The sequence below is a fragment of the Oculina patagonica genome, chromosome 7, assembly GCF_052425735.1.
Source record: "Oculina patagonica isolate OP01 chromosome 7, crgOcupat, whole genome shotgun sequence".
NCBI classification, from domain to species: domain Eukaryota; kingdom Metazoa; phylum Cnidaria; class Anthozoa; order Scleractinia; family Oculinidae; genus Oculina; species Oculina patagonica.
In genome coordinates this window covers 24,126,571-24,149,501 of record NC_135764.1, presented here as the reverse complement: position 1 = coordinate 24,149,501, position 22,931 = coordinate 24,126,571, and the positions used below count along the sequence as shown (strand labels likewise).

Sequence of the window (22,931 nt, the reverse complement as noted above, 5' to 3'; positions counted from 1 at the left end):
TGATCTTGCCACATACAGTCTCAATGTTTTTGCCCTGGAGGTGAAAGTCATTTAACACTGTCTTTTTTTCTGATTCTTTTTTTAGCTTCAGCCGTCCAATAGAACCCATGAAACCAGCTACAAAGTAACAAATAACAACTTGTTTACCTGTATAGTACGTGAAGGCATTATGGCCAATATCAACTTACCGGCCATTATCGTGCATTTATCTTAACGAATTCTGACTTGTCGCTTGGTAAACAAATAAATTAGCGCAAGCGAGGTCGATTTAAAGCTCATGCTTAGTTATACAAAGAATGCTACTCTGTTTTCGAGTTTTTCAAGTCAAAAGAGAACTTTTTCACCATTTTTGTGCAAACAGCCGCCCACGCAAGCTATCGTGACAATTTCGACTGGAATGGCTGGGCGCGTCGACATCCCACAAATGCAATGTGTCGAGAAATTGACAAAAAGCACGAAAGCTAGCGTTGGACGCTGCCGAGCATGCTTTGGTGAGTCACTGGAATAATTGAAGTTGTATTTTATGCATACGTAGATTTATTGCATAACTGCTTGTGATATGTGGAGAAATTAACTGAAAGCTTGGAGGGTACTTTCAAATTTAGGACAGGGACAGAATTTCCATTGTTGTTTCTCTCTAATAATTTTTTAAAGCTTCAGCTGAAAAAAGGCCGATTATGGAATGTGGTGTAAGCTTTTTCCAGGACTGTTGTCGTTTATTATGAGAAACGTGAAAAATGATTTTCGTGACTCCAAATTGGATGCTGGTAATTTAATTTGTCCCGGGTTGTTAATTGACCCATCCTCGTTAACAATCTTGAAACACAATCGTTCGTCTGTCGTAGGAAGGTGCAGATGCCCTGTATTCAGACGAGAGAATGTTTAGAAACGCTTTTGTAGAAAGCTCTGTAAAACTAACTTTTTCATGTGAAGACATTTTTTAATTGTCGTTTTGAAGGTTTACACCAAATTAATGTAAAATAAATGCTCCCTTCATGCAGAAACTTCTCGTGCAGAGTTGTAAACAAAATAACAGTATAAGCAATTTTTACATAACAGGTTTTATAGATACAAGGCGCGTTTTTTAATTTGATAACACAGTTAGCTGTATTTTATACTGCGGATCTCGGTACGCTCTGAAAAGACCTCTTTGGAAGTAGTCGAACACAATTTTAACCAGTTTGTGCGATTAACAATAGATTCATGTTTCATGGCGGTTTTGCATGGCAGCTCTATTGAAAGGACGAGGGCATGTGCATTTGATTAAACACCTTTTATGCTGTTGGAGTCCATTTTCTGAAACTTGCCCTGGAAGTTAGCTTAGCAAGAATTATGCATACCGACAAATTTGATACAATATCAAAATTTCGTTATAGTAAATCAACTGTGCAAACGAACTAGAGCTCGGTTATGTTGTAAGAAAACATAGTTTCATTCGCCTTTAAGGAATTGTTTGTGATAAAATCTTTTGTCTCCAAATGCCATTTGCCCCGTTTTGGCTATACATAAGTTTTAGTTTTATCTTCATAGCTCTGGATGCGGTGTTGGTGCGTGCATGGCTACAGACGGGCCATAGAGGACCGTGAGATGTTGGTGAATTTGTAAAGTAAGTAGTTGCTAAAAGCTATACATGTCACTAATTAAAATTAATACTAATGTAAATAAACGCCAGCTACAGAATAAGTCTTATGTACATTTTTCTTTTTGCTGAAAAAAGTTGTATAGGGCTGACCTGGTTGAACATTACCAACATGCACTGGCAACAACAAATGTACTAACAAAAGCGCGTAGAAGAAAAATGTGTAGACTTCCCACAGGTCGCAAAGGGTAATCGAATGAGCGAGCTGTCTTGTTGCGCCTTTTGATTAACTTTTAAACAAATTATTCCTTTCTATCATATACGAATAAATGAGGGTTTTTAAATGGCATCAAAGCACATTTTGAAATATATATGCCGCCAAATATTTACTTTTTTGATATGACCAAGTTCAAAGCGTTTGCTGAGCAGCTCCTCGTGGATTTTTTCATGCTAAAATGTTGTGAATGTTTTTTTTTTTGCCAAGAATAAGATCCCTTCTCCTAGCGACCGAAAGTGTAATATTTACCCTAATATTTTCATCTTTTGTCATATGCATGGATCGAGGCATGAATGAAAGCAAGGGCGTTTGGCAAGATGGCAGTTTCGCAGTGTTCGACTGTGAAGGGAACCCTGTATTTTAAATAAGCGGATACCTTTTACATTAATCTCGGTGAAACTAGATGTGTTTTGTAAGTTTAAAAATATCAAAAACAGCCTGGGCGTTTCATCGTTTGATTTCAAATATCCTCAGCTTAGAAGAGTTATTTGTAAGAATTTTAAAGTATTGGGGTTAGCGCTCTGAGTTTAGAAGAAGTCTTCCCTCTCGCTGCGCATTTTAAGCAAATATTTTAAAGCGCCATTTATTAAGAATGGCTGACTAAGTTCAAATTGGATAAATTGTATCTCCTAAAAATTTCCGCTGTGAAAAATATCAAAGAACAAATAGTACCAAAGGAGAGCCATCATTTCAAAAAATCACACACTAGGTTTTCATCTGTAAGAATAACATTTCGTGGCCTCAGTTTGACTTTCAATGAAATAGTTTATTACTGGTTGTCCCTAAAAAGAAAGAAAAATCACTTTTTGATATCGTTTGTTTTAATTATTGCAGTTTGATGTTGCCTTGAGTATGTGAAATATTGATAAGCGCTCATGTTGTACTTTTAAACTTTGATCTTCGTTTCGCGCCATCTTGAAGAGCTTAACGAATCATCACTGCGTATCGCTTCGAATTTTCTGGCACGGCAGCTCTATTGATTTGTTTTAATTTATTTCCTTGTTGATGCTGCCTGTTGCTGCTTTTTGTTCAATGAAAAAATAGTTTAATATTTAAATTCACATCTGTTACAAGGTCTCGCATTATTTAAAGAGGTCAATTAAATCGTAATGATTTGCACTTTTGTCTTGATCATGCTTTTGGTTTGCACATAACAACTTCAACTGTGTCGAAGGGATAAACGCAATATTTGGAAAATAAGTACAGCGATTTATTATGCATTGATTGGCGACAAAAGGAAAAGCATCTCGCTTCCATGTAAATGATCTACCGGATGAAGGTCAGCGTTGCAGAGCGCAGTCTTCAAAGTGAAGTTTAAATTTCATTTTCTTCAATTTGTAAAGGACAGCTCCTCTTTCCATGTATCTTCCTTTCTGCTATAAGTTATCGGCGAATTTCATTTGCAGACAAGAAATACTTTTCCGCCCATCAAAATTCAAGTGACGTCAAGAGATTCTATGTGTTATTTCTGTTATGCACTGGCAAAAGATGAAACAATATCCATATCAATGAAATGCAGTGGGGAGTAGAATATTTTGACAGGCCAATTATCGATAACCTTTTAGGACAAAGACTTGATGACATTCTAAATTATTACTGGAACAACCTTCCCTTTCCTTTGGAAGCACACATTTCGGACATGGATCAAATGTTCGTGCTGGTAGGTGCGTTTATTCTGTGAATTGGCTGAATGATTTGGTGATCTGTCTCCTCCTGGTGGAACGTTTTAAATAGAACGAACATCACAAAATGAACAACAACAAACAAATAACTTGTCTTGAACATCTTCATGTCGTTTCAAAGACAAGACAGTGCTGACACTTCATTCCACAGTTTTAAAGATTTCGTGCCTTTAGTTGCAATGATCTGTCTTCTCGTGACGCGGTGGAGCGTTTTAAACAGAACGAACACCAGAAATTGAACAATAAGAAAGAAATAGCTTGTCTTGCACAAATTACAGGGTAGTGTACTTCGTTCTGTACCCACAGTTTGAAATATTGGTGTCTTTACAAAGCTAGCTGCAGTGCATAGCACTTTTGTACTATGTGCTTTATAAATGACTTATGTTTGTGGTGTTGCAGAAGTATCTCTCTTAAGAAAAAAACTTTGTAGAATATGAAGCAGAATATATTGGTTGAAGACCTGCTCGTCTATGGATAGTCCTTACTAGATCCACAAATAACAGAATGATCTCACAATGACAATAGTGGACATTAAACTCTTTTAGGGTATTGTCTAACCGTTCAACACGCACTACTTCGTTTGGGCAGAGAAATAGTGTCGAACAGACCTGGTCGCAGGGACAATTTTGACTGAATAACACCCTCATATACTCACATTTTGTACGATTTTCTTATCCGTTTTTTTTGTTAAGCAGAACTCAGCTTTCAGTGTGCGCAGTTTGAATCTGCATTTCTCGGACATCACTGAGAAACAACAATAACACTGCTTGTGTGAAATTGCACAACGTACAGCGAGAGAGCTTTGTCCCTATATGCAGACTTTTCAGAATCGCAAGTTGGTTTCATGATAAGTAATTTGGACTAACATGTTAAGTTTTAAAGGGTGCTTTGTAGTCCAAATTGGCTCCTAACAAAAGTTCTTCGACACCTTCCCATATTGTGTCTTCTTTATTTCTCCTCGCTTGCAATACGGAGGATAATGTTGATCCACTGAACGTAAGAAGTAAGTCCCAGCTTTCCTTCAACTGCAGAATACTGCTCTTGCCACAAGGGCAAAGATTACGGGGTCGCGAATGGTAAATTTCGAGACTTTGTGAGACGAAGAGACCAATATATATTCTCGACTTTAGCGAGCCTAAGAAGTTCTTAGCCTTGTTAAAGAAATTGTCACTCCGAGACAGCCTTGGGAAATCATTTAACGTGAAGATTTGATGGAAGAGCACACTTTCTACAGTGGGAATTAAGAGAAAACATATTTTAAATGCAAAATATAAAAAGAACAAGCTGTCTTGTGTATTGTTGGATATGAAAATATTAATGAATGTCGCGTATGAGGAAGTTACGGAGTTAAGAGATTCCTTCCTTTGTCCCACGCTGTCACAACTGTATATGTCTCTCAATAAATCAATTCAAAGGTGAAATGCACTGCAGAGAAAAGAAGCTAATAATTCACAAAACGTCGTTGGCAGAATGTTAGGTATTTGTTGTTGTTGAAAAATGCAGCGCAACCGGTCGACCTTTGTGGGTCTTACGTAGTCTTTGTGAATATCAGAAGGTTTCAACTGATTTGGATGAGGGTGATCTTGTGCTGAAGAAACTCTTTCAGAGTCCATATTCTAGTGCACAATAGTCTTGGTATTGCAAATCATTTCAACAACTGCATGCACATATAGGTTTACTGTCGATAGTTTCCTGCTCCTCCAACACTCTAAGTTCGTCCCAGTGTAGATCTCAGTGTAGCTTACAGTTCAATAAAGAAATATCTTAAATGTTAAGCTTGGCAGTAAAATGAGAAGGATGGATGTTCATCATGTCCCACCCTCGTGATATGATGAACATTGCATCTTTCTTAGTTCAGTCGTGTAGACATAAACGCAAAATACCATGATAGATATGTTGCATTTGCCTGGGAACAACAATAGTGTTTTTAGATGAGTTTTATTTTTGCTAGCCCATTTGTCGAATAGGGTCTCTGAATTGGGACAGCGACTTCTATTTGAACAAAGGGATATTGTCAAACTCGTTGCATGAAGGGCTGTAGTCAGTACACCTTCAACTCTTCATTTCGTTCTAGAGTGATTGTCAAACAGAAACCTATGAATGGTGACCTTTAGTTTCATCTCATCTAGATCCATGTAAAAGGCGATTCACTCACATTTCGCGAGACTGATTGCAAGGTACTGTCGGAGAAAAATTGAGCAGTACGTGATCCATGCCCTGTAACAACCATTAACTTCTTTATTTCTTTGCAAAGATTTGTCTTCAAGTCTTTAGGCGGTAATCTTGGGCTTACATCTCTTTTGTATGTGTATGATAGACGCTAAACACGGTTGTGTCATTGGACTTTGCCAGCTACAAAGGGAAGCCATCATTTTATTTATTTACGAACGTTTGAGCGACGATCTTTAGCTTATTTTCTACCCTTATAACTCATAAAATGAAGCCCTGTTCTCCACGAGGAGAGGAGAAAGGAGCGTCATCTGCTACATGTATTACTAAGTGTTGCTCGGTAGTACATGTTATGCTGTAGTCCGGTATCGATTCTACTTTGAAAAGATTGAAAGTAATTTCCCTATGGTAGTCTTTGGACTGACAATATCAATCTGCATGCAGTCAAAAGAGCGGGATCGACAGAGTACTACAACTGAAACTTTCACAGTGGGTTGTGACAAAACTAACATGGTCGCCACATGATCTGGGATGCATGCCATCATGCACGTACTCTTTAAAAAAGCAGTCTCCACTATCATAGTTTCTGATACTTCTTATTTTTTATTTACACGTGCACGTGCTTGTAAATGAACAGTTTTTGAACTTTTCTTATGGAATTAACAAAGAGCTTCGTAACGTCCCCATGCGTTGCGTTGGACTGTCGTTCCAAGTTTGAACCCCTAACCCTTTCCCTTTTAATTTTTACTCTCGATCTGTGAATTTAAAATCTGTATTAAAACCTTTCTTTATAAAAAATATAAAGACCATACAGCATTGCCTTTACTAGAAACCAACATTTTGCCTGACATGCTAATCAACTGAGAACTTCTCAGAACTTCTTTAATGATTAAAGAACCATTCATGTTATTAATCGCCTCTTTAACGCTGACAGAAAATTAAGACGAAGTGTTTCATTTGCATCACAACAAGACAGCTGCTTCACTATAAAGTTAAAAAAAGAAAAGCTCCAACACTCCGTCTCGTAATCTGAGGGATGATTTCTTTGCAAACAAGCTAAATTAATCGATGGTTTTTTGGTTCTGACAATTTCTGAAAATATGCTTAGCCTAAAGGTAAATGGATCGATGCCAAGCTATATGATCCTATTCTTGTGGCCACACCTTTAGAGCTCGCATCAGTAAATATTTACGTTGAACCACGATACCATTTGTCATGGCATCGATGACTGACAGCATCTAAAGAATTTGTGTTAGACTAAACCTAATGATCAGAAGTTGAACTCTTGGGTGGTTTCTTTTATTGCATTTTGTTTCACCGAGAAAGCAAACTCACGATTTGACTTGATTCACTTAAATTTAACAGTAGGATGCACTTTTTTCGTACATCTGTGCAATCTTAAACTGCTATTCAGTCGACCTATCTACATCATAGTTGAACAATGTTAAAAAATAAGACCAGTCCACAGCTATAAATTAAAATTAAGCTTCATAGCGTTGTGTTGTTGCTTGGACAGTTTTAGTTCTTAAATGCCGTATACCACATTACAATTTTTCATTATAGATACGCTACCATCGCATTGACTTTAACAACTTTATTTACTCATTTTTTTAGATCTCACTTTTGCTGCTGTCAACAGTTCAGGCTGTCTTTGTTGACCATGCCATACCACAGCACTCCACGTGCCAAATTCAATCGTTTTTTGCTCGGATGTACGGCTCTGGAGGAGGAAACCTTCTTCGGGTTCATTTGAATAACAGAGGTATACCAACCAATGTGACATTCACGGGCACTTGTGACAGCGCCACCTTAAGGTTTACAAGTGAGTTAAAGTTTGTTATTTTAGCAACTCTTAGGGTTAATTCCCGAGATTGGTGCCAAATTCGGATTGTGGACATCTTATTCGTAAGCAAAATTGTAAAAAAGCCAATATAACAACTACATTATTGAACTACCTTGTTCGGTCCGTATTGGGGAAGTGATAGTCTTATTCTGTTTTGAAAATTTATGGCAGCTTGGTTCACAATTTTGCAAAAAAAAAAACAAGAGATAAAGGCACGTTCGGACCTTCGAATTCTCCTAACGTTGTAAGGTGCTTCGCTTTACGCTTTCAGAAAATTCACTAAGAAATCCGTACAGTCAACTTACCTATGTTCTTGTCTTCTTAAACATTTTAAGACTTCACTGAAAAGCTAGAGGTCATAAATGGTACAATGGTAGCTTCTTTCCGATGGACAGAAAATACTCATTATGTACTGGCTGTAAAGCAAGGAACTCTAATTATTAAGGTAAGAAAATTCGTCGTACTTTTTATCACCTGATTCTTTAAAATATCTATCTGGTTCCCTAATTTAAAGATTTTTTTATCTGTTTTGCACTTCTAGTTTGCTCCTCAAGCTGGATTTTCCAGAGACCATTGGTTCATTTTAAAGTCGGCCTGTGACGAGTGCTATGCGGGCCTGAATAAACTGGAAACATTCTCAGTGCCGCATTTGTACGTAAAGTCAGATTCGTTTGGACTCCCTTTTATGGAAGGTGTGACAGGGCGCATGGCATGGTTTGAAATCACGAATTCTGCTTGCCCCTAATTGTAAGGTTGTAAATAGGTATCCTGCGTTCTCATTAAACATATGTTTTTGTTACAAAAAATTAACCAAAGAATAATTTGAATTGTATCATTTTATGGAAAGAGAAAGCTTTCCTGCCCTTGATCTGTAAAAATAAAACGTGTGATGAACTTAAAAATTAAATGATGGTCAATTGGGAATCTCAGTGAAATACTCGAAACAAAACCGTGAGCTGGACATGCTCTTCATAAAGCACTAATTAGCGTTTATGAAAACAAAGAAATGGAAACGTTTAAGGAGTTCTTTCGACCACTTAAAGTTTGATATACATGTGCCTCTAAATCAACATTTTTTGACTCATTTTTCAATAGTTTGGTCATGCACATAACGAGGCGTACTTTTAATTATATTTGGCCTCATGTGGACGAAAAAAGTTTTGTAAGTTAAGCTTGATTAGCATTTAGTGAAAAAAAAATGTGATCATTTTTTTTCTTTTCTTATGAACTGATCTCTGAGTTATGCACAGAATAAATTTTCTTCTTGAAAGTTTCGCCATTGTAAATATGCTAAGAACCAAAAGCACATCATATGCTTCTGTAAGAACTTCCTGCACTTTATCACGGATTAATGTGGGCCCACGGAACTTAAAAGAACTTTGTTGAGTTTACGTATCCTAATCTTCTCATTGTTTGTACCGTCCCATACCGTTTTGATGAATCTAATTTCTTATCTGTGTACAGCCCTATCCTAAATATTATCGAAAATTTAACAAGCTGTAAAATCATCTTTACGTTAAATTTCTAAACAAACAATTAGTTCCTCTTACCACTCTTGCACGGTGATTGTTCTGATCATGAGGCCAACTGGTTTAAAAAATTGACCATGATCGCCGTGTAGACCTTTTTCTATGATTACTTTGTCAAGAATAAATAGTAGTAACCGTTTTACGAAGCGACTTCGCTTGGCGTTAAAACTGAGAACAAAGGACGTTTTTCCACCTGTTAGACCTCAGTGTGGTTGCACATTTATTATTCTTTTCTTTAGAAGCCGTGAAATACCAATAAATGCCTTATTTTGACTGAACGTTCTATGCAGCATTTCAAATTTCAAACAAAATTAAATCAAATAAGCATACTTAAGTCCTACCTTCTTTCACTTCAAAATATGCGGCAATTTCTTTTTACGTCTTAGCCTTGCAGTAAACGACATGAACCTAAAGGACAAGAAAATAATTTTTCTCTTCCAAATTTCGGTGAGTTATTGTCAAACGTGCTGTGAGGCGTTAAGTTATTTGTAAAATTAATTCTCCAGATGTGAAACAAAACAAAGCCAAGTCGATTTCAGCCAATCAAATATCACAAACGTGGCCACCGACCGAAAAAGGACAGTTTGTGCTGGTGACACACTTTTCGTGGCTGGTAGTTCATGGGCCCAGTTTAAGATAGTGATAAAACTAGAGTAAAATCCTATTGTATTTTATATTCATATGATTGACCCAGAAAAAAATTTAACTGGGTTGACTGTAAAGCAAAATATGTTAGGATAAGTTTTGAAAGTTTCATTTTATGGTCACCTGCATTAGGAAGAAACAATTGAAGAATCTTTCAATGCTTATGCGTTAGCAATTTTTTCCAGTTGAAGTAACACAAAGTATATGAGGAAATTGGTTTTTTTTTTTTTTGAAGGAAACTAATCAAGAAATGTAGATGTATATGATTGCAAATGTATTTGTATATTCCTCGGGATATCAAGAATCAAAGTAGTCGCGAGAAAAATGGTTTTCCCCAAGAAGCTCGCCTTAACAGGTACCAGTCCCTGAAAAGAAAGGAACTAGTTCACGGTCGATTTGAGAGCTCGTTCGCTATGTAGGTCTCATTCATAGTGGAAAAATGTAAAACATGTTACAGTTTAAAAGCTTTAAACAACTTCTTTTTTCGCGTCATATTGTTTTTTTTTTTCCTGTGTTCCCATTCCTTACAGTGCTTGGTTGCTTCAAAGCCACTTTTGCCGATCCTCGTCGTTTGTCAGCTTATCTGTAATTTTTTGCCATCCGCCCAAAAAATCTCGTAAATGCAAACTGCCACCCGCCTCGATTCAATTGTGTAACCTGCTTTTCGAACAATGGATTCGTCCCAACCTCTTGCTAAATGACGTAATATGGGTGAAAAGCCTAAGAGAGCCTATAAAGCAACAGTTTATACCGACACGACGGTAACTCGTTGCTTCCAAAAATTGTGGTGAACCATTTTTTACAACAAAATTGTCTGTGATGGCAGTGTCGATCAAGTCTTCTATTTTCGAAGGAACTTTGCTCTGGAATGCTTGATCAGTTTCGTTGCTCTACCAGCCGGCTTAAGCTCGTGAAGCGTTAAAAGACCAGATGAACCTAAAAAGAAAGTAATTAATTATTCAGCAGTGTAGAGACGTTTAAGGGCCTGAAGTTGAAAGACGCGAACCATATTCGCCGACAGCTTTGCAACTGCAAGGGTAAGGAAGATTACACTTTGCCTTTTATTTGCTTTTAACTTTGTCCATTTTTTTCTTAAGACTAATTTTATCGTTTGATAATTACTTAGCAAAATATTATGGGTCTCCCAACTGACTTTATTTATAAATATCTGTGTAGAATGAGTCACATTATTTTGATTTTAGATTGATTGTTTTGAATTTACGGAGATAACTTTAAAGTCGCTAAATCTGTTTACATCCTAAATTAAAATAAGCTTACAGTCATTTCTTGGACATTGTTAAATTCAGATCTATTGGTTATTATGAACATTGCATTGTTTCCTTTTCTTTTTCCTTCTTTAGTTTATCTTTCTTAATCTCAAATTTAGCAGTAAGTCGGGCGCCTTTGTTCACTTCGAAGAACTCCGTGCTCACCGAAAAAATCGCATACCAAAACGCTTTTCAGCTTTCAATACTATCCAAATCACAATAAAGAAGTTATAATTTTACAACATTTATGTTATGACAAATGAATCGAATTTACGACGACAACACAATCAGTTAAAAAAAGGTTCGCTTGTTGCCTGGAAGGTCTTCATCGATGATTTACTAATACGGTTTATAAGACAGTGATCTTTAGAATACTAGTTCTTTCTGTTTCCCGTTGTTATAAATTTATTGGGAGACGGAGAAACGAGATTAAATAAGGTCAGTTTTTTTTACTCTTGTGATCCCGCCGCTTCGAATACACGTATCTTAATTTATGATGCACATATTAAATGCGAAAGGCAGTGAAAACTAAGAATCGAGCATTTCTTAGTGAGATGTTTTTAAAACGAGTTTTAAAGCTGCTGAATTATTTTCTCTGCTTGTTCTCGTGATGTTTTCATTTTAACGCGTGTTTTCTTCCGTATAATGTAGTAGTTTTCATAACTTAATTAACTTTGCAAAACATCACTTCTACTGCCATATGTTGGCAGTCAAAATTAAGTTTTTTTAATTCGCTCAGAACCAAGTTCGAAACTGTAGTTCCTCTTCCCTGCTTGACGTTTATTTGCTTTATTTTTTGTCCTGAGATTTGGATGATTAATGAAGACAACATTCTTTAGTTGATGATTTTGATGATTTTTACTTGTCTGTGTGTTGATATATATGCAAGGAGAAAATAGATGCTTAGTCTATGGGAAGTAAAATGTTGAGGGATTTATAAATCAGTGAGATAACAATGTCTTTTTTTTTCTTGACAGATGAATTTACTACTGGTGTTGGGTTCTGTCCTCTACATCGCTTCACTCGCCTCGGCGACTTCTCTCGGTAAGAGTCCTCCGTATTCTTTAGTTTAACGTGTGAATCACTGACAGGTACTGCACTACTAGACCTATTACATCACAGTTGATCCCAGCTACTAATAAGTTAACTTCAAGAATTTTAAAAAGTTAAGCTAGCACGAGGCCAAGAGGAGAATTTTCTTATCACAATTTTAATGGTCTTTTAACTAAAAATGACCAGTAATTTGTTAACTGTATGTTACAAAAGCTCTTGATTGGTAAATTGTAGGTAGCCCGCGCCATTCCCGGTGAATGGGAACACCGTTTATCATTCATAAATAATGAGGAAATCCTTGCCATCGTCTTAGTTTAAAAATTGGTTAATTGTTTCAAGTTTGTTGTTTACAATTGCTCTTAATCGTCCGCAGTTAATACTATCCTTAATACTTTTTCGATGATTTTCTGCCGTAGAAAAAATATTTTAAGGTTTCCTTCAATTTAAAGGTAAATTTGTAGATAAGAAAAATACCGTGACAATTACGTTTAGCCAGATGCTTTTTGGAGCAGTTCTCCGAATTTCTTACTCATGTCGACAGTAAATACATAAAGGCCTGATATAACATTATTTGGAGTGACTTTTTCCTAATATTTTCCTGAGGTTGAGTCTGTGCTGATTGCAATGAATTCGTTGCACTCTTAGCCGATCTAAGCTTGATAATGATTTGGTATTATATCAATTCACTTTCCCCTGGTTGATGATTCTCAATGCTCTCATCACCTGCCTGCTTGACAATGTATTGATATTGTAAGAAGAAATTAAGTGTTCAAATTTAAGCTCTGTTGACTCACTTTTTGGCTCTCTATCACCATTTTGTTTATGCATTGCCTTACAACCACAAACCAAAATATTTTATTTAGTAAATAGCGAAATATCTGTTGTCATTACTGGTCATCATACATGTGGTGTTAGATAAAGTTTCTAATTACTTGTTGTTGTTGTTTTTTGCAGAACACTTACGGCACTACAAAAGAAGCCCCAATCCGTGTCCACCAGGATGTCCCTCATCCTGCGCTCCTGCTTGTCAAGTAACATGTTGTTCGCCAGCTCCTCCACCACCCCCTCCCCCACCACCACCTCCACCTCCTCCCCCTCCTCCACCACCACCTGGTCCCCCAGGTATGGACGGACCAATGGGACCACAAGGACCTCCAGGACCTGACGGCCCTAAGGGACCATCAGGGCCGATCGGTCTCCCAGGCCCCGTCGGTCTTCCAGGACTTCCAGGAGCCCCAGCAGGTAAACGTTGTAGTTAACTTCGAGAATAAACCAAGAATGATCCATAAATGTTACGTTTGCAACATGGCTGGTGTTTGTACTTGCTGCCTAAATCATACTCTTAGGGGGCGTTTCTTTGGGATGATCCGGATCAGAATCAGTGATCCAAGATCACTCGGATCGTGGTGCATCAAAGGAACCAAAGGATCCACTCTGGACAAGGATTCATCGGCTCCTTTGACGCACCATGATGCGCGTGATCTTGGATTATTGATCATGCTCCGGATCATCTTAAAGAAGCGCACCAAAAGAGTATGTTTTACGAAACAAGTATAAACACTAGCTATGCAGTTAATGTGTTGCTGTAGACATTTGTATGTATGTACTTGCATAACGTGACAATGTATAGGAAACGACAAAGAGAGACTCGAATAGAAGTTAATTAGGCCAATTGACGGTCGATTAACAGTCAACGGTCAGTGTCTCAAGACGAAGAGCAATCCAGGGAATAAAGTTCCTTTGACAATTAATAGGTTCTTTCGTTATAGAAGCAACTGCATGTAGATGGCTACATCTTATTCGATCATTTGTGTTTTTTTCAACCACAGGCCCACCCGGACGTGATGGCCCCATGGGACCACCAGGACCCCCCGGAAACCAAGGCCAACCTGGAGATTCTGGACCGCCCGGTTAGTCCATAATTTAACGTTTTTTTTTTAAATATTAAAACGTTCGTAACTTCCAACTTAGGTCGTCTTCCTTTCGATCAATCCATAAACTGAAGAGAGTCAATCCGTGCTACAAGAAGCCTGTTTATCTGCTGAATGTGCATAGTTCTTTCGAATGCCTTGAGGAAACTGTTTCTAGTGTATTTTATATCTAGAGAATCTGGTGATAAGAAGTCAAATTTATAGGCAAAAGTTTAAATTTGGCGACGATTTTCGATGAAATAAAGTAATGTGGGCTTGTCGCGCAGCATTGTTGCATTGCTAGTGGGGAAAAAACCGCGTTTTACCACATATTTTGCAAGTTGCGGTTACATATTACAGGAAGTAAACATCAGTTTAACTTGGAGTGCATACGTTGCCGAAATTGGGTGATAATTTGCTAACAACACTTTTAGATATTTGCGGGTTATCTTTATAAATTGGCCATAAGTTAGAGAAAACCATTGTGCGTCTGACAGCATTAACATGATTTATTTTTACCTCTTTGTCATTTTAGGACCTCCTGGTCTCCCCGGTGCTGCAGGTCCCCCAGCTCCACCCCCAATGCCCGGCCCCTGCCCAGTGGTGTGTTCTCACACATGCATCCGATCCTGCCCTCCGCCATGTTGCCGACGCTGAATACCTGTAGACAAGTTGCGTTTGAGCGATCCTTTTGCTTTAGTTTATAGTAGTTTGAGAAAGTTTGAGAAAGTTTGAGAATGGTGTTTTCTTTTTCACTAATAAAATGATTTGTCAAAACAAACGTGTTTGATTTTTGTTTTAGCATTTTTGAGAACAACGTAGATAGAACGTCATGCGGCAAGAAGCTGGAAAACCAAAATAGATTATTTGACGTGTTCCTGCATTTCATTTTAACTTATAAATTTTTACGTACAGAAAAAATAATTGTTACCATCGGGGAAGCAATAATTACACATTCAATATTACTGCCTTTATTGTGTCGTTAATAAAATGTTTTTGTTACATGGATAGTCACGCTTGTTTCTTGAAATACCGCGTTTCACAATGACTAAGACAGGACGACTGTACTGGGATTTGTTTGGCGAGATTCCTAATATTTTTTTTTCTGACTTCTTCGTTATACTATATTATCTTATCTACATTTCTACATATTTGCTATCTACAATTTCCTATACCGGTTCAATGTTCTACCGCGTTACAAGTTATACATTACATTTAGTGTTACCTATATACAACTTCTAAAATACACCCGCTCTTGACACGGTTATCTACAATTCTAAAATGTAGCCAATTTCCCAATATCGTTAGAATGTTTTGAAATATTATCGACGGTGCATCAATAAAGTGTTTATCTCAAAATTCACAAACAGCATTTTTAACTATTTTAAAAAGTTTCTAACGGTAAAAATTGCAAAAAGCTAGCTAAAGAGTTCCAATTAGAACCAAATGCATTCACTGGCCTTCTACCCCACATTCTACCCCTCTTATTACCGCCTTGGTATTCCAAAGCGGGACGTCAATAACTGCTGTAATTTTCTAAATCTTTTATTTTTTCTGGTACTTGGTTATAAGTAAAATAAAGCGCAAAATACTGAGCATTTTTTGGTTTCTTTCTACAGATACTCTATATATCTGCCTCTGTTCGCGCCTCCAAAAGCAAACAGATTTTGTTACCTTTATGCAAACTATCAATGAAAGCTTTTACTAGCCGATTTGATAAACACCCGACCTTGTTATTTTTCAAAGAAAAACTCTTCAACGTCATGTTCATGCAATCAGCTAGCAGTGGTTTATAAAGAAGTTGCAGCCTCAAACTATCGAGCTAGTCTCTGATAAAAAATTTCGGCTCCTACATTGGAACTTGGAGAGAATCGTTCAGGAATTCTCTCAATTACAAGTAGTCGGTTGTTTTCTATTTAAAGGACATTTTTTACTGGTTTTCAGGATATTAAACCAAGCTGTGACGTCAGCAGAATTGAAACCAACCAATGGTTGTCCAGTGCTGTCGGTCCTGATATAGGTATCTTCTTTTGTCGGTCCTGACGAGACGCTCTTGAAGCTCTTCAGGGTAGTGAATGTGCAGTCGGTTGTGGAAGTTGTAGCGCACTCGAATACGAATTCGTCGTCATGGCTTAGGTTGTTGATGTGCTATTAAATTATAAGGAAAAAACAAAGTAAATACAGTTCTTAAGCTAAAAGATTAGAATCCTAGGTTTTGTGTATTTACATCGCTTGCTCAAGATTCACCCCCTAAACCTCGTTTACAAACAATTCATTTTGCATCTTCTTCTTTACATGCGCTCTTTGGGAATTTTCCGATAATAAACATGAAAGGTTTTACATGGATGGAAAGCTACTTCAACATGGGAAGCGGCTTCGCTTTATGACATTTTTTGTTTTTCCATACATTTCTTTGTATATTATTTTGGAAAGGATCGTTTAGCGCAGAAATATAGACAAATGTACAAAAAAAGATGATAAAACTATAGCTATTGTAAAACCGCATCTCTCAGATTTAATCAGTCAAATATAGTGGCTAGTATCTTGAACTTGTAATTTATGTTGTTGTTTTTTTTTTTCGGAAATTCTTCTATATCGGATTTTAATAAAAGTAATAGTAATAATTTCCGACGTATTTGCTTACCGAGCAAAATGGCGCCAGCGATAATGATCTTATAAGTGAGTTGTATTGGATTAAATCTAATTCAATCGAGCTCTGACCCGTGCTTCCTCATTATAAATTAAAGATGACCATTTTTACCTTAAAATAAATCACTTTCCGGCTGCTTTCGATCTGACGGATAGCTAGTTTTAAGAAAGCCTAGTGTAACCTTGCACCTTATAAAACAGTTCACTTACCTCGATTACCAAAGTTTTGTTTCGTAATACTACCATATAACTATGTTTATGATTCCACTGGAAACTAACAAGCAATGATCCATTTTCGGTTGTCTTAAGCATTTGAAATTCTGTAACAAACAAGACCAGAAAAAAAAATATAAAAAAAAAAAACACAGCAAGTTTCAAACACCCTTTCAGTTGTAGCTATCTGCGAGAGATTTGGTTGTTACGTAATATTATTATTATCTCCGTTTCGAGCCGTTTTAGGTTTAACCAAAAGTAACAAAAAATATATTTTTTCTTTAGGGGTTGTCTTTTCAGCTATATCATAAAATTCGTTCAGTAAATTTACAGTTAAAGGGACACTGTCGCGAGCTTTACTTCAAAAATTGAAGCATGGAAACCTACCAATAGTCGTCCAGTTTTGTAAAAAAATTACTATGCCAGTGCCCAGGGGGGGGGGGGGGGTACTCCGGGGTCCAAGTGACGGGGATGTGCGAAGGATTTTTTTGGGGTCGAAATTTTCGATTCCGGGATTTTTTTGGGTAGGAGAATTTGGCAGGTATTTTTTTGGGTGACTTGATTTAAATAGGGGACTTTTTTGGGTATTAAAATCAAACTAAAGTGCCTTAGCGCGGCCTTGGCAATTTAGGGGTAATTTGACTAGGGATTTTTTTGGGCGTTTTTTTTGGTCCAGGGATTTTTTTGGGCAATGTGGGAAGACTCAGGGATTTTTTTGGGTCCTGAGTTTTGCCTCCACTCGATCATCCCCGTCACTTTGATCCCGGAGTACCCCCCCTGGGTGCCAGTGTACCGAAGCTATTAACTATTGATATTACTGTGATGCCATCAGGAACTTTAGATCTCAACCAGTGAAAAAGCCAGGCTGATTTTTCCTAGTTCTGCCGTTATGGCCTGGAAAAATAGCTTAAAATAATAATTGCTCCATTCTCCTTTAACAACTACTTTATATCTTCATCTTGACGAACTCGGTGTATTATAAGTACGCGCAAGACCGCTTCGCCAATTTAGTACTTCTTACCGAAAAGCAGAAAAATCGCCGTGACAGTTACCCCTTTAAAAAAGGCATAAAAGTTAAAAATAGGGAAGTGCTTGGCTGTTTGCCAAAACCTTGTGCAAGAATAGGCAAGTGTCGTTTTTTTTAAGCTATTCTTACAAATTAGTTCCAAATTAAAATTACATTTTAGGCACCGTAATTCCCTCTCTCCGTGCGTGAGAGCCTCGTTTGAAGGTTTGCCAGCTTTGCCACTTTTTAATTGTCACCTAAGGGTCGCATCCGCAACTTAATTGATGAATTATTTCCTGAAGTGGTTTTAATCAAGTTAACACTTGTATTTATATATATATATCATCATCACGTTTATTATAATGCTTCATAGATTACTGACCGGTATATTGTGCAGAGTCATTGCAGGAACCAGTAAAAGACAATCGAGTCGGAGCAAAAGGGGCGTTCAACTGCAAATGGACCCGCAGAAGGTTTCCATTCCCTGCTTGACCACTGCCGTGCATCTTTCGAAAATATGATTGAATAAGGCATTTTATCGTTTGTGGCCTTCCAGTGCAGCAGCAAGAAGAAACAGCAATCAGAAGGAGCACAAGGTGGACCTGTAAGGAGAAAGATTGTCACTAATTAAAGCTACGTCTAGAAACGATATTAAAGCTACTACATCAGTACGTACGATCTGAGGTTTTTCGCGCTCTAAAGCCCGGGCCAAACGAGGATGAGAGTTGATGAGAGTTGACTCTCATGAGAGTTTACGTCAACTCTCATCGACTATCATCAACTCGAGCCAAACGAGAGAAAACTTTCATTGACTCTCATGAAAAATTTGAACACGTTCAAAGTCGATGAGAGCGCATGAGAGCGCATGAGAGTGCATGAGAGTTCCATGCCAAACGAGAGCGAGAGTTTTGAACTCTCATCAACTCTCATCCTCGTTTGGCCCAGGCTTTAGGGTGCTGTCCATTTGTCAGAACTGGCCGGCCAGACCGGTATGTTCGAGAACAGAATTCCTTTATTAGTCAGATTTGCCCTGTCAAATCAGTCAATACATAAATATTTTACATTGTTATGGTAAATTTGTGGGAAAATCTCGTGAAAAAGGCCCATTTCACATTTAGAACCACCGGACCGGCCGACCAGTTCTGACAAATGGAATTCGTCCTTATATTCTCTTTACGCGATGTTGCATAAGAAAAAAAAAAACGGGGCGTAATTATTTCGAGCGACACATCAAGACAGGAAGTAAATACAGAGCACGGAAAATTACGCCTGATCGTGGTTCAAGGAAGGAAAAAGCGGTATTGAGAAAAAAAAATTACTAGAGTACTCAAGCGCCTCGGTCAAGTGCCTGTTCCAAGTGCCCGGGACACAAATGTGTCGGACGTAAGTATGGAAGTCTCAGGGAAGGAATTAAGCAGAGTTTGAACTTTTGCCAGTCGGACTTTGGAACTATACACTTTATAACACCTGCCATCATTGTCAAATGAAACACAAAGACGTTGTTATTTAAGACATTTAGGACACATGGCAATCCGGGCCTTCATGAACATGGCTGTGAAGTGGTTAATGTCAATAAAGAGCAGCTATCACAAACAACAATCTCAAGTATTTATCAGCCAAAAATCAAGAATAATTTTTCTTTTTAAGGGCAATGCGGGTGCGATCGTGGTGTTTTTAACAAATGGACTACTCGCCCTCGCTCAATTTCTTTGAGCGAATAGTCATTGTGGTACATCCGAGATGACTTTCGTTCATAGTAAAAAAAAACAAGTAGTCTTTTTGTTATAGTAGACACCATGTAGGATGGCAGTCCGAAAGCTTCAATTTAGGTATTTTAATCCAAAAAGAGCATCATATTTCCCCAACTGTTTTCCATCAGCGAATAAGCAACGATTCGGAGAACCAATCAGAAATGGTATCGTTGCTATTGCAAATTCGCAGATTTGCAATAGGGTGAGCACCGAAGGGTGTCAGTTCTTAAAAAATGAGATGAGCTTTCACGCACGAATACACTTCAAACTCCGTTATCTTACTCTTAGACATGGTCAGGTTATTGAGCAATCAGCGGTCAAATGTGAATTGGATTAAACATTTTTGTAGAGCACGTGCCCGTTCTTTCTTGCGATGGTCATTTCAGATCTGCAACACGTGTAGAAAAAAAACACGTGCAGCAAGTCATGACTATATTCTTGTTGTCACTGATGTTGTCATCGTCGTCGCGTCTTACGTCGACACCAACATAAAGTTGATTTGGTTTAGTCAGTTCGTTGAATTAAGCCAGCGAGCTTTTATTGTTGCAAACGTTTTTTCTTCTGTTACACTCGATGTCATTTTAGACGAAACGTTAAACCCGTCAACCCGACCTTCAAAGAAGAAAACCCCAATCGAGTTGACCTAAAATAGAATCGTACTGTATCTATACAGTTATAAATAATCCTTAAGAGAAAAATAAACAATAACTCGTGGCACGAACCACCGCCCCCGCACTAAATCCGGCCGAATGTCAAGCTCCAAAACAAGGGGCTCTTATTATGCTCACGAAATCCGTCGTGTCCTTCGGGTCTCTTTATAAGGTAGATTGTCTTTCAAGCACTTCGCAGCCTGAAGCAAATATTTGAAACTTCCCTTCTGGTGTACAACACTGTGTCTTTTGTTTAGAAACAGTGTTCAGAAGCAGTGTGTCTATTGTTTCCATAAAGTAACATATTTTTGAATTCAGTTGATTAAAGAGGAATGCAAATTTAGCAAATTTTTGCCCGAGTCTGGTGGGGCAAACCCTATCCAAATGTTCCCACAATAAAGAACAATTTGATTCAGAGATCTACGTTATCGATTTATTCTGGCTAAAGGAGTTTATGCTATGAAATGCAAGTTTGAAAACAAGAAAGAAGAAGACAAATCTCTGTCCTTCGGAAACCAACGCCTTGTACCCTTGGTGCCAGGGGTTATATTTGTCATTCGCAAGGAGCGGTGAAAGCAACAAAAGCTAGATTGCGCTTTAGCGGCTTTGCAGCACATATCATGGCTAAAAACACTATGGCACCCTGGGTAACCGCCTTGATAACGAAAGATAAAACTCGTCACATTCCATCCAAAGAAAATAAACGATTAACGCCTTCCATCCACCGAAAGAGCTATTTGTATAAGTTTTAATTAAAATTGTTTGAAATGGTTGGATTAAATGAGTCTACGCATAATCTTTGCTTTATCGCTTCTATTACTGGCACAGAAAGCCCATGTATTAATGGATGATTGCCGAAATCCGAGCTGCATCAAGGTCTTCGTTGTAATGCCCTCTTGCAATAGTTACATTTCCCCAGAACTGATGCATGGGCAGCCGAACTATTCACAGCTACACAACTAACGCTATTTATTTTGGTAGTGATGTGTTATTTATTTTTTAGTCAATACCCGTACATTAATTATTAGGTACAGTCAGTAACGTATAGAAGAAAATCGACAGGGCCTTCCTGAATGGATCATTTGTATGAATGATGATAAAAAATCTGATTTGCGTTTTTCACCCACTGCAGCCCATTTTGAGGGTTTACGATTCCTCTTGGGCACTTCTCTCTTTCTATATCATTTTTTCTTTTTATTAGAAATCCATTGTTATAACGCAGACAGGTTCTCTCGGTTCTCTTGCAGCTTTTCGGCACTAAAGTCGTCTCATATTATCTTAGGCTTTTTCCCATTTGACACTTTCTTTCTTTATCCGAAGAACGAGAATTCATGGACATGCCTCCAAATGCATTTCCTTACTCTCAGCTGATTTGTGGTTATTCAGCAGATGAACTCATCCTAAGCCCTACGCCAAACAAACGCTCATTTAAAAACTAGCTCCGTAAATGATGGAAAACATACCTTTGGTGTAACAGCCAAATCTTTAATCTCCAAGAACCTCATCGCGCATCAGAGTAGGAAAAAAACAACTATTTATTACCAATTCTTGATTTGATGTTGTTTTCAATTTGTCCTTCGTGCACCGTACAAGAATATACTCCTCCCACGCGGATGAAACACTTGCAATTTATATCTTTTCCGCAGGGGTACTCTTTGGATAGATTCTAAGAAGCACCCTCTAAGATTTATATTAGCGTGGGTCAGTTGTTAACCCTCTATGTTTTTACAGCGAATGACGGCAAGCGTTAACTAGTGGACGAGTCAATTAAAGACACGTCAACTGGCATGTACGAGTTAAGCTCATTAGTTTGCGCATTGCGCAATTAACATGTCATAAAAAGTATAAATTAAAAAAAATCGCCTTTGATGAGTTGTGATTAAACAGTTTTGTCACTTCATAACAATTTTTTATTGGAAAGTGCATTTCCTGAAATTGAACTTCATTTCCTCAACATCATCCGCGGCGACGATGTTGTTTTGACGCGTAATTCCTCTTTGGCTGAACCAGCGAAAAATATTGTTACTTTTTTCCTGTCAAAAAAGGAAGATTTTTGGTTTCCTTAATCACGTCGTAATCACAAGATAATTGTAAGAGGTTAATAAAAAAAGAACTGACTACGGTGTTCTATGATCAAAAGAAGTCAAGGCATCTTCTTACCCACAAATGCAAAGGGACATCTTCTTTTCGTTATCATCAGATGCAACAAAGCTCGAGAGCTACACAGGAAGACAAGTTAGCAGATGCGTACCAAATGGAACTCCCACTCTGCTGTAAATAACAGCACAAAACGACATAACATCATTGCGCAAGGAGCCATTGCGTGAAATTGTTTAAAGCACCTTTAACCCTAATCCAAAAGACCGTCAAGATAAGGAAACGCCGCCTTTTCTTTTTGTAAGCACGCGACGATTGGCCGCACGCGATCAACCAAAAACACTCAAGATGTTTTCAGTCGGAAGAAGGTACTTAGGTAGATACCATTGCGTTTCAGCCATTGCAAGTAATTTCAACATTTGACAAGGAACATATATCTACAGTAAAATCTCTAGTGGACACTTTTAGATGGTTGATACTTAAGCATCGAGACATGGTAGAACAAATTAAATTACCATGCATCAGATATCGCTGGATTTTTGCCATAGCTTGTCAGAGTTCATCGCGCGCTGAAATGACGTCAACCAGTGGTAGGACTCCATCAAGATCG

At 37.8% G+C, this 22,931-nt stretch overlaps 2 protein-coding genes across 6 annotated transcripts; one reads left to right on the top strand and one right to left on the bottom strand.

Moving 5' to 3' along the window:
- Positions 1 to 1,214: 1,214 nt before the first annotated feature.
- LOC144660511 (uncharacterized) lies at positions 1,215 to 14,961 on the top strand. Of its 4 annotated transcripts, none has more exons than XR_013572097.1 (7): positions 1,215 to 1,606; positions 7,322 to 7,529; positions 7,886 to 7,995; positions 8,092 to 8,242; positions 11,970 to 12,036; positions 13,000 to 13,287; positions 13,875 to 13,955. XR_013572097.1 is itself a non-coding variant. In XM_078521167.1 (5 exons), the coding sequence occupies exons 2-5, from the start codon at positions 11,970 to 11,972 to the stop codon at positions 14,610 to 14,612; spliced, it is 558 nt and encodes a 185-aa protein (XP_078377293.1). In that variant the 5' UTR covers positions 8,273 to 10,761; the 3' UTR covers positions 14,613 to 14,961. The 4 variants fall into 4 exon arrangements, 1 of the variants encoding a protein (XP_078377293.1); XR_013572096.1 differs by lacking the exon at positions 1,215 to 1,606 and adding an exon at positions 3,355 to 3,516; XR_013572098.1 differs by lacking the exon at positions 1,215 to 1,606 and adding an exon at positions 3,503 to 3,520.
- Positions 14,911 to 22,741, bottom strand: LOC144660523 (uncharacterized). Of its 2 annotated transcripts, XM_078521182.1 has the most exons (5): positions 22,385 to 22,741; positions 21,688 to 22,257; positions 18,206 to 18,425; positions 16,815 to 16,924; positions 14,911 to 16,103 (listed from the first exon to the last, which is right to left on the bottom strand). In XM_078521182.1, exons 2-5 carry the CDS (start codon positions 21,727 to 21,729, stop codon positions 15,843 to 15,845), a joined length of 633 nt encoding a protein of 210 aa, XP_078377308.1. In that variant the 5' UTR covers positions 21,730 to 22,257; positions 22,385 to 22,741; the 3' UTR covers positions 14,911 to 15,842. The 2 variants fall into 2 exon arrangements, with proteins under 2 accessions (XP_078377308.1, XP_078377309.1); XM_078521183.1 differs by lacking the exon at positions 22,385 to 22,741 and having other exon boundaries at positions 21,688 to 22,362.
- Between the last annotated feature and the right edge of the window lie 190 nt (positions 22,742 to 22,931).

What these genes read in the sequence shown, in the direction of transcription:
- LOC144660511 (XM_078521167.1), top strand. Translation starts at nt 11,970, where the DNA reads ATGAATTTACTACTGGTGTTGGGTTCTGTCCTCTACATCGCTTCACTC. An exon ending in ACTTCCAGGAGCCCCAGCAG is followed by an intron (nt 13,288 to 13,874) that starts GTAAACGTTGTA and finishes TTTCAACCACAG; the next exon opens with GCCCACCCGGACGTGATGGC. An exon ending in TGGAGATTCTGGACCGCCCG is followed by an intron (nt 13,956 to 14,490) that starts GTTAGTCCATAA and finishes TTGTCATTTTAG; the next exon opens with GACCTCCTGGTCTCCCCGGT.
- LOC144660523 (XM_078521182.1), bottom strand. Translation starts at nt 21,729, where the DNA reads ATGAGGTTCTTGGAGATTAAAGATTTGGCTGTTACACCAAAG. An exon ending in ATTTGGCTGTTACACCAAAG is followed by an intron (nt 18,426 to 21,687) that starts GTATGTTTTCCA and finishes TTCTCCTTACAG; the next exon opens with GTCCACCTTGTGCTCCTTCT. An exon ending in TGACTCTGCACAATATACCG is followed by an intron (nt 16,925 to 18,205) that starts GTCAGTAATCTA and finishes TGTTTGTTACAG; the next exon opens with AATTTCAAATGCTTAAGACA.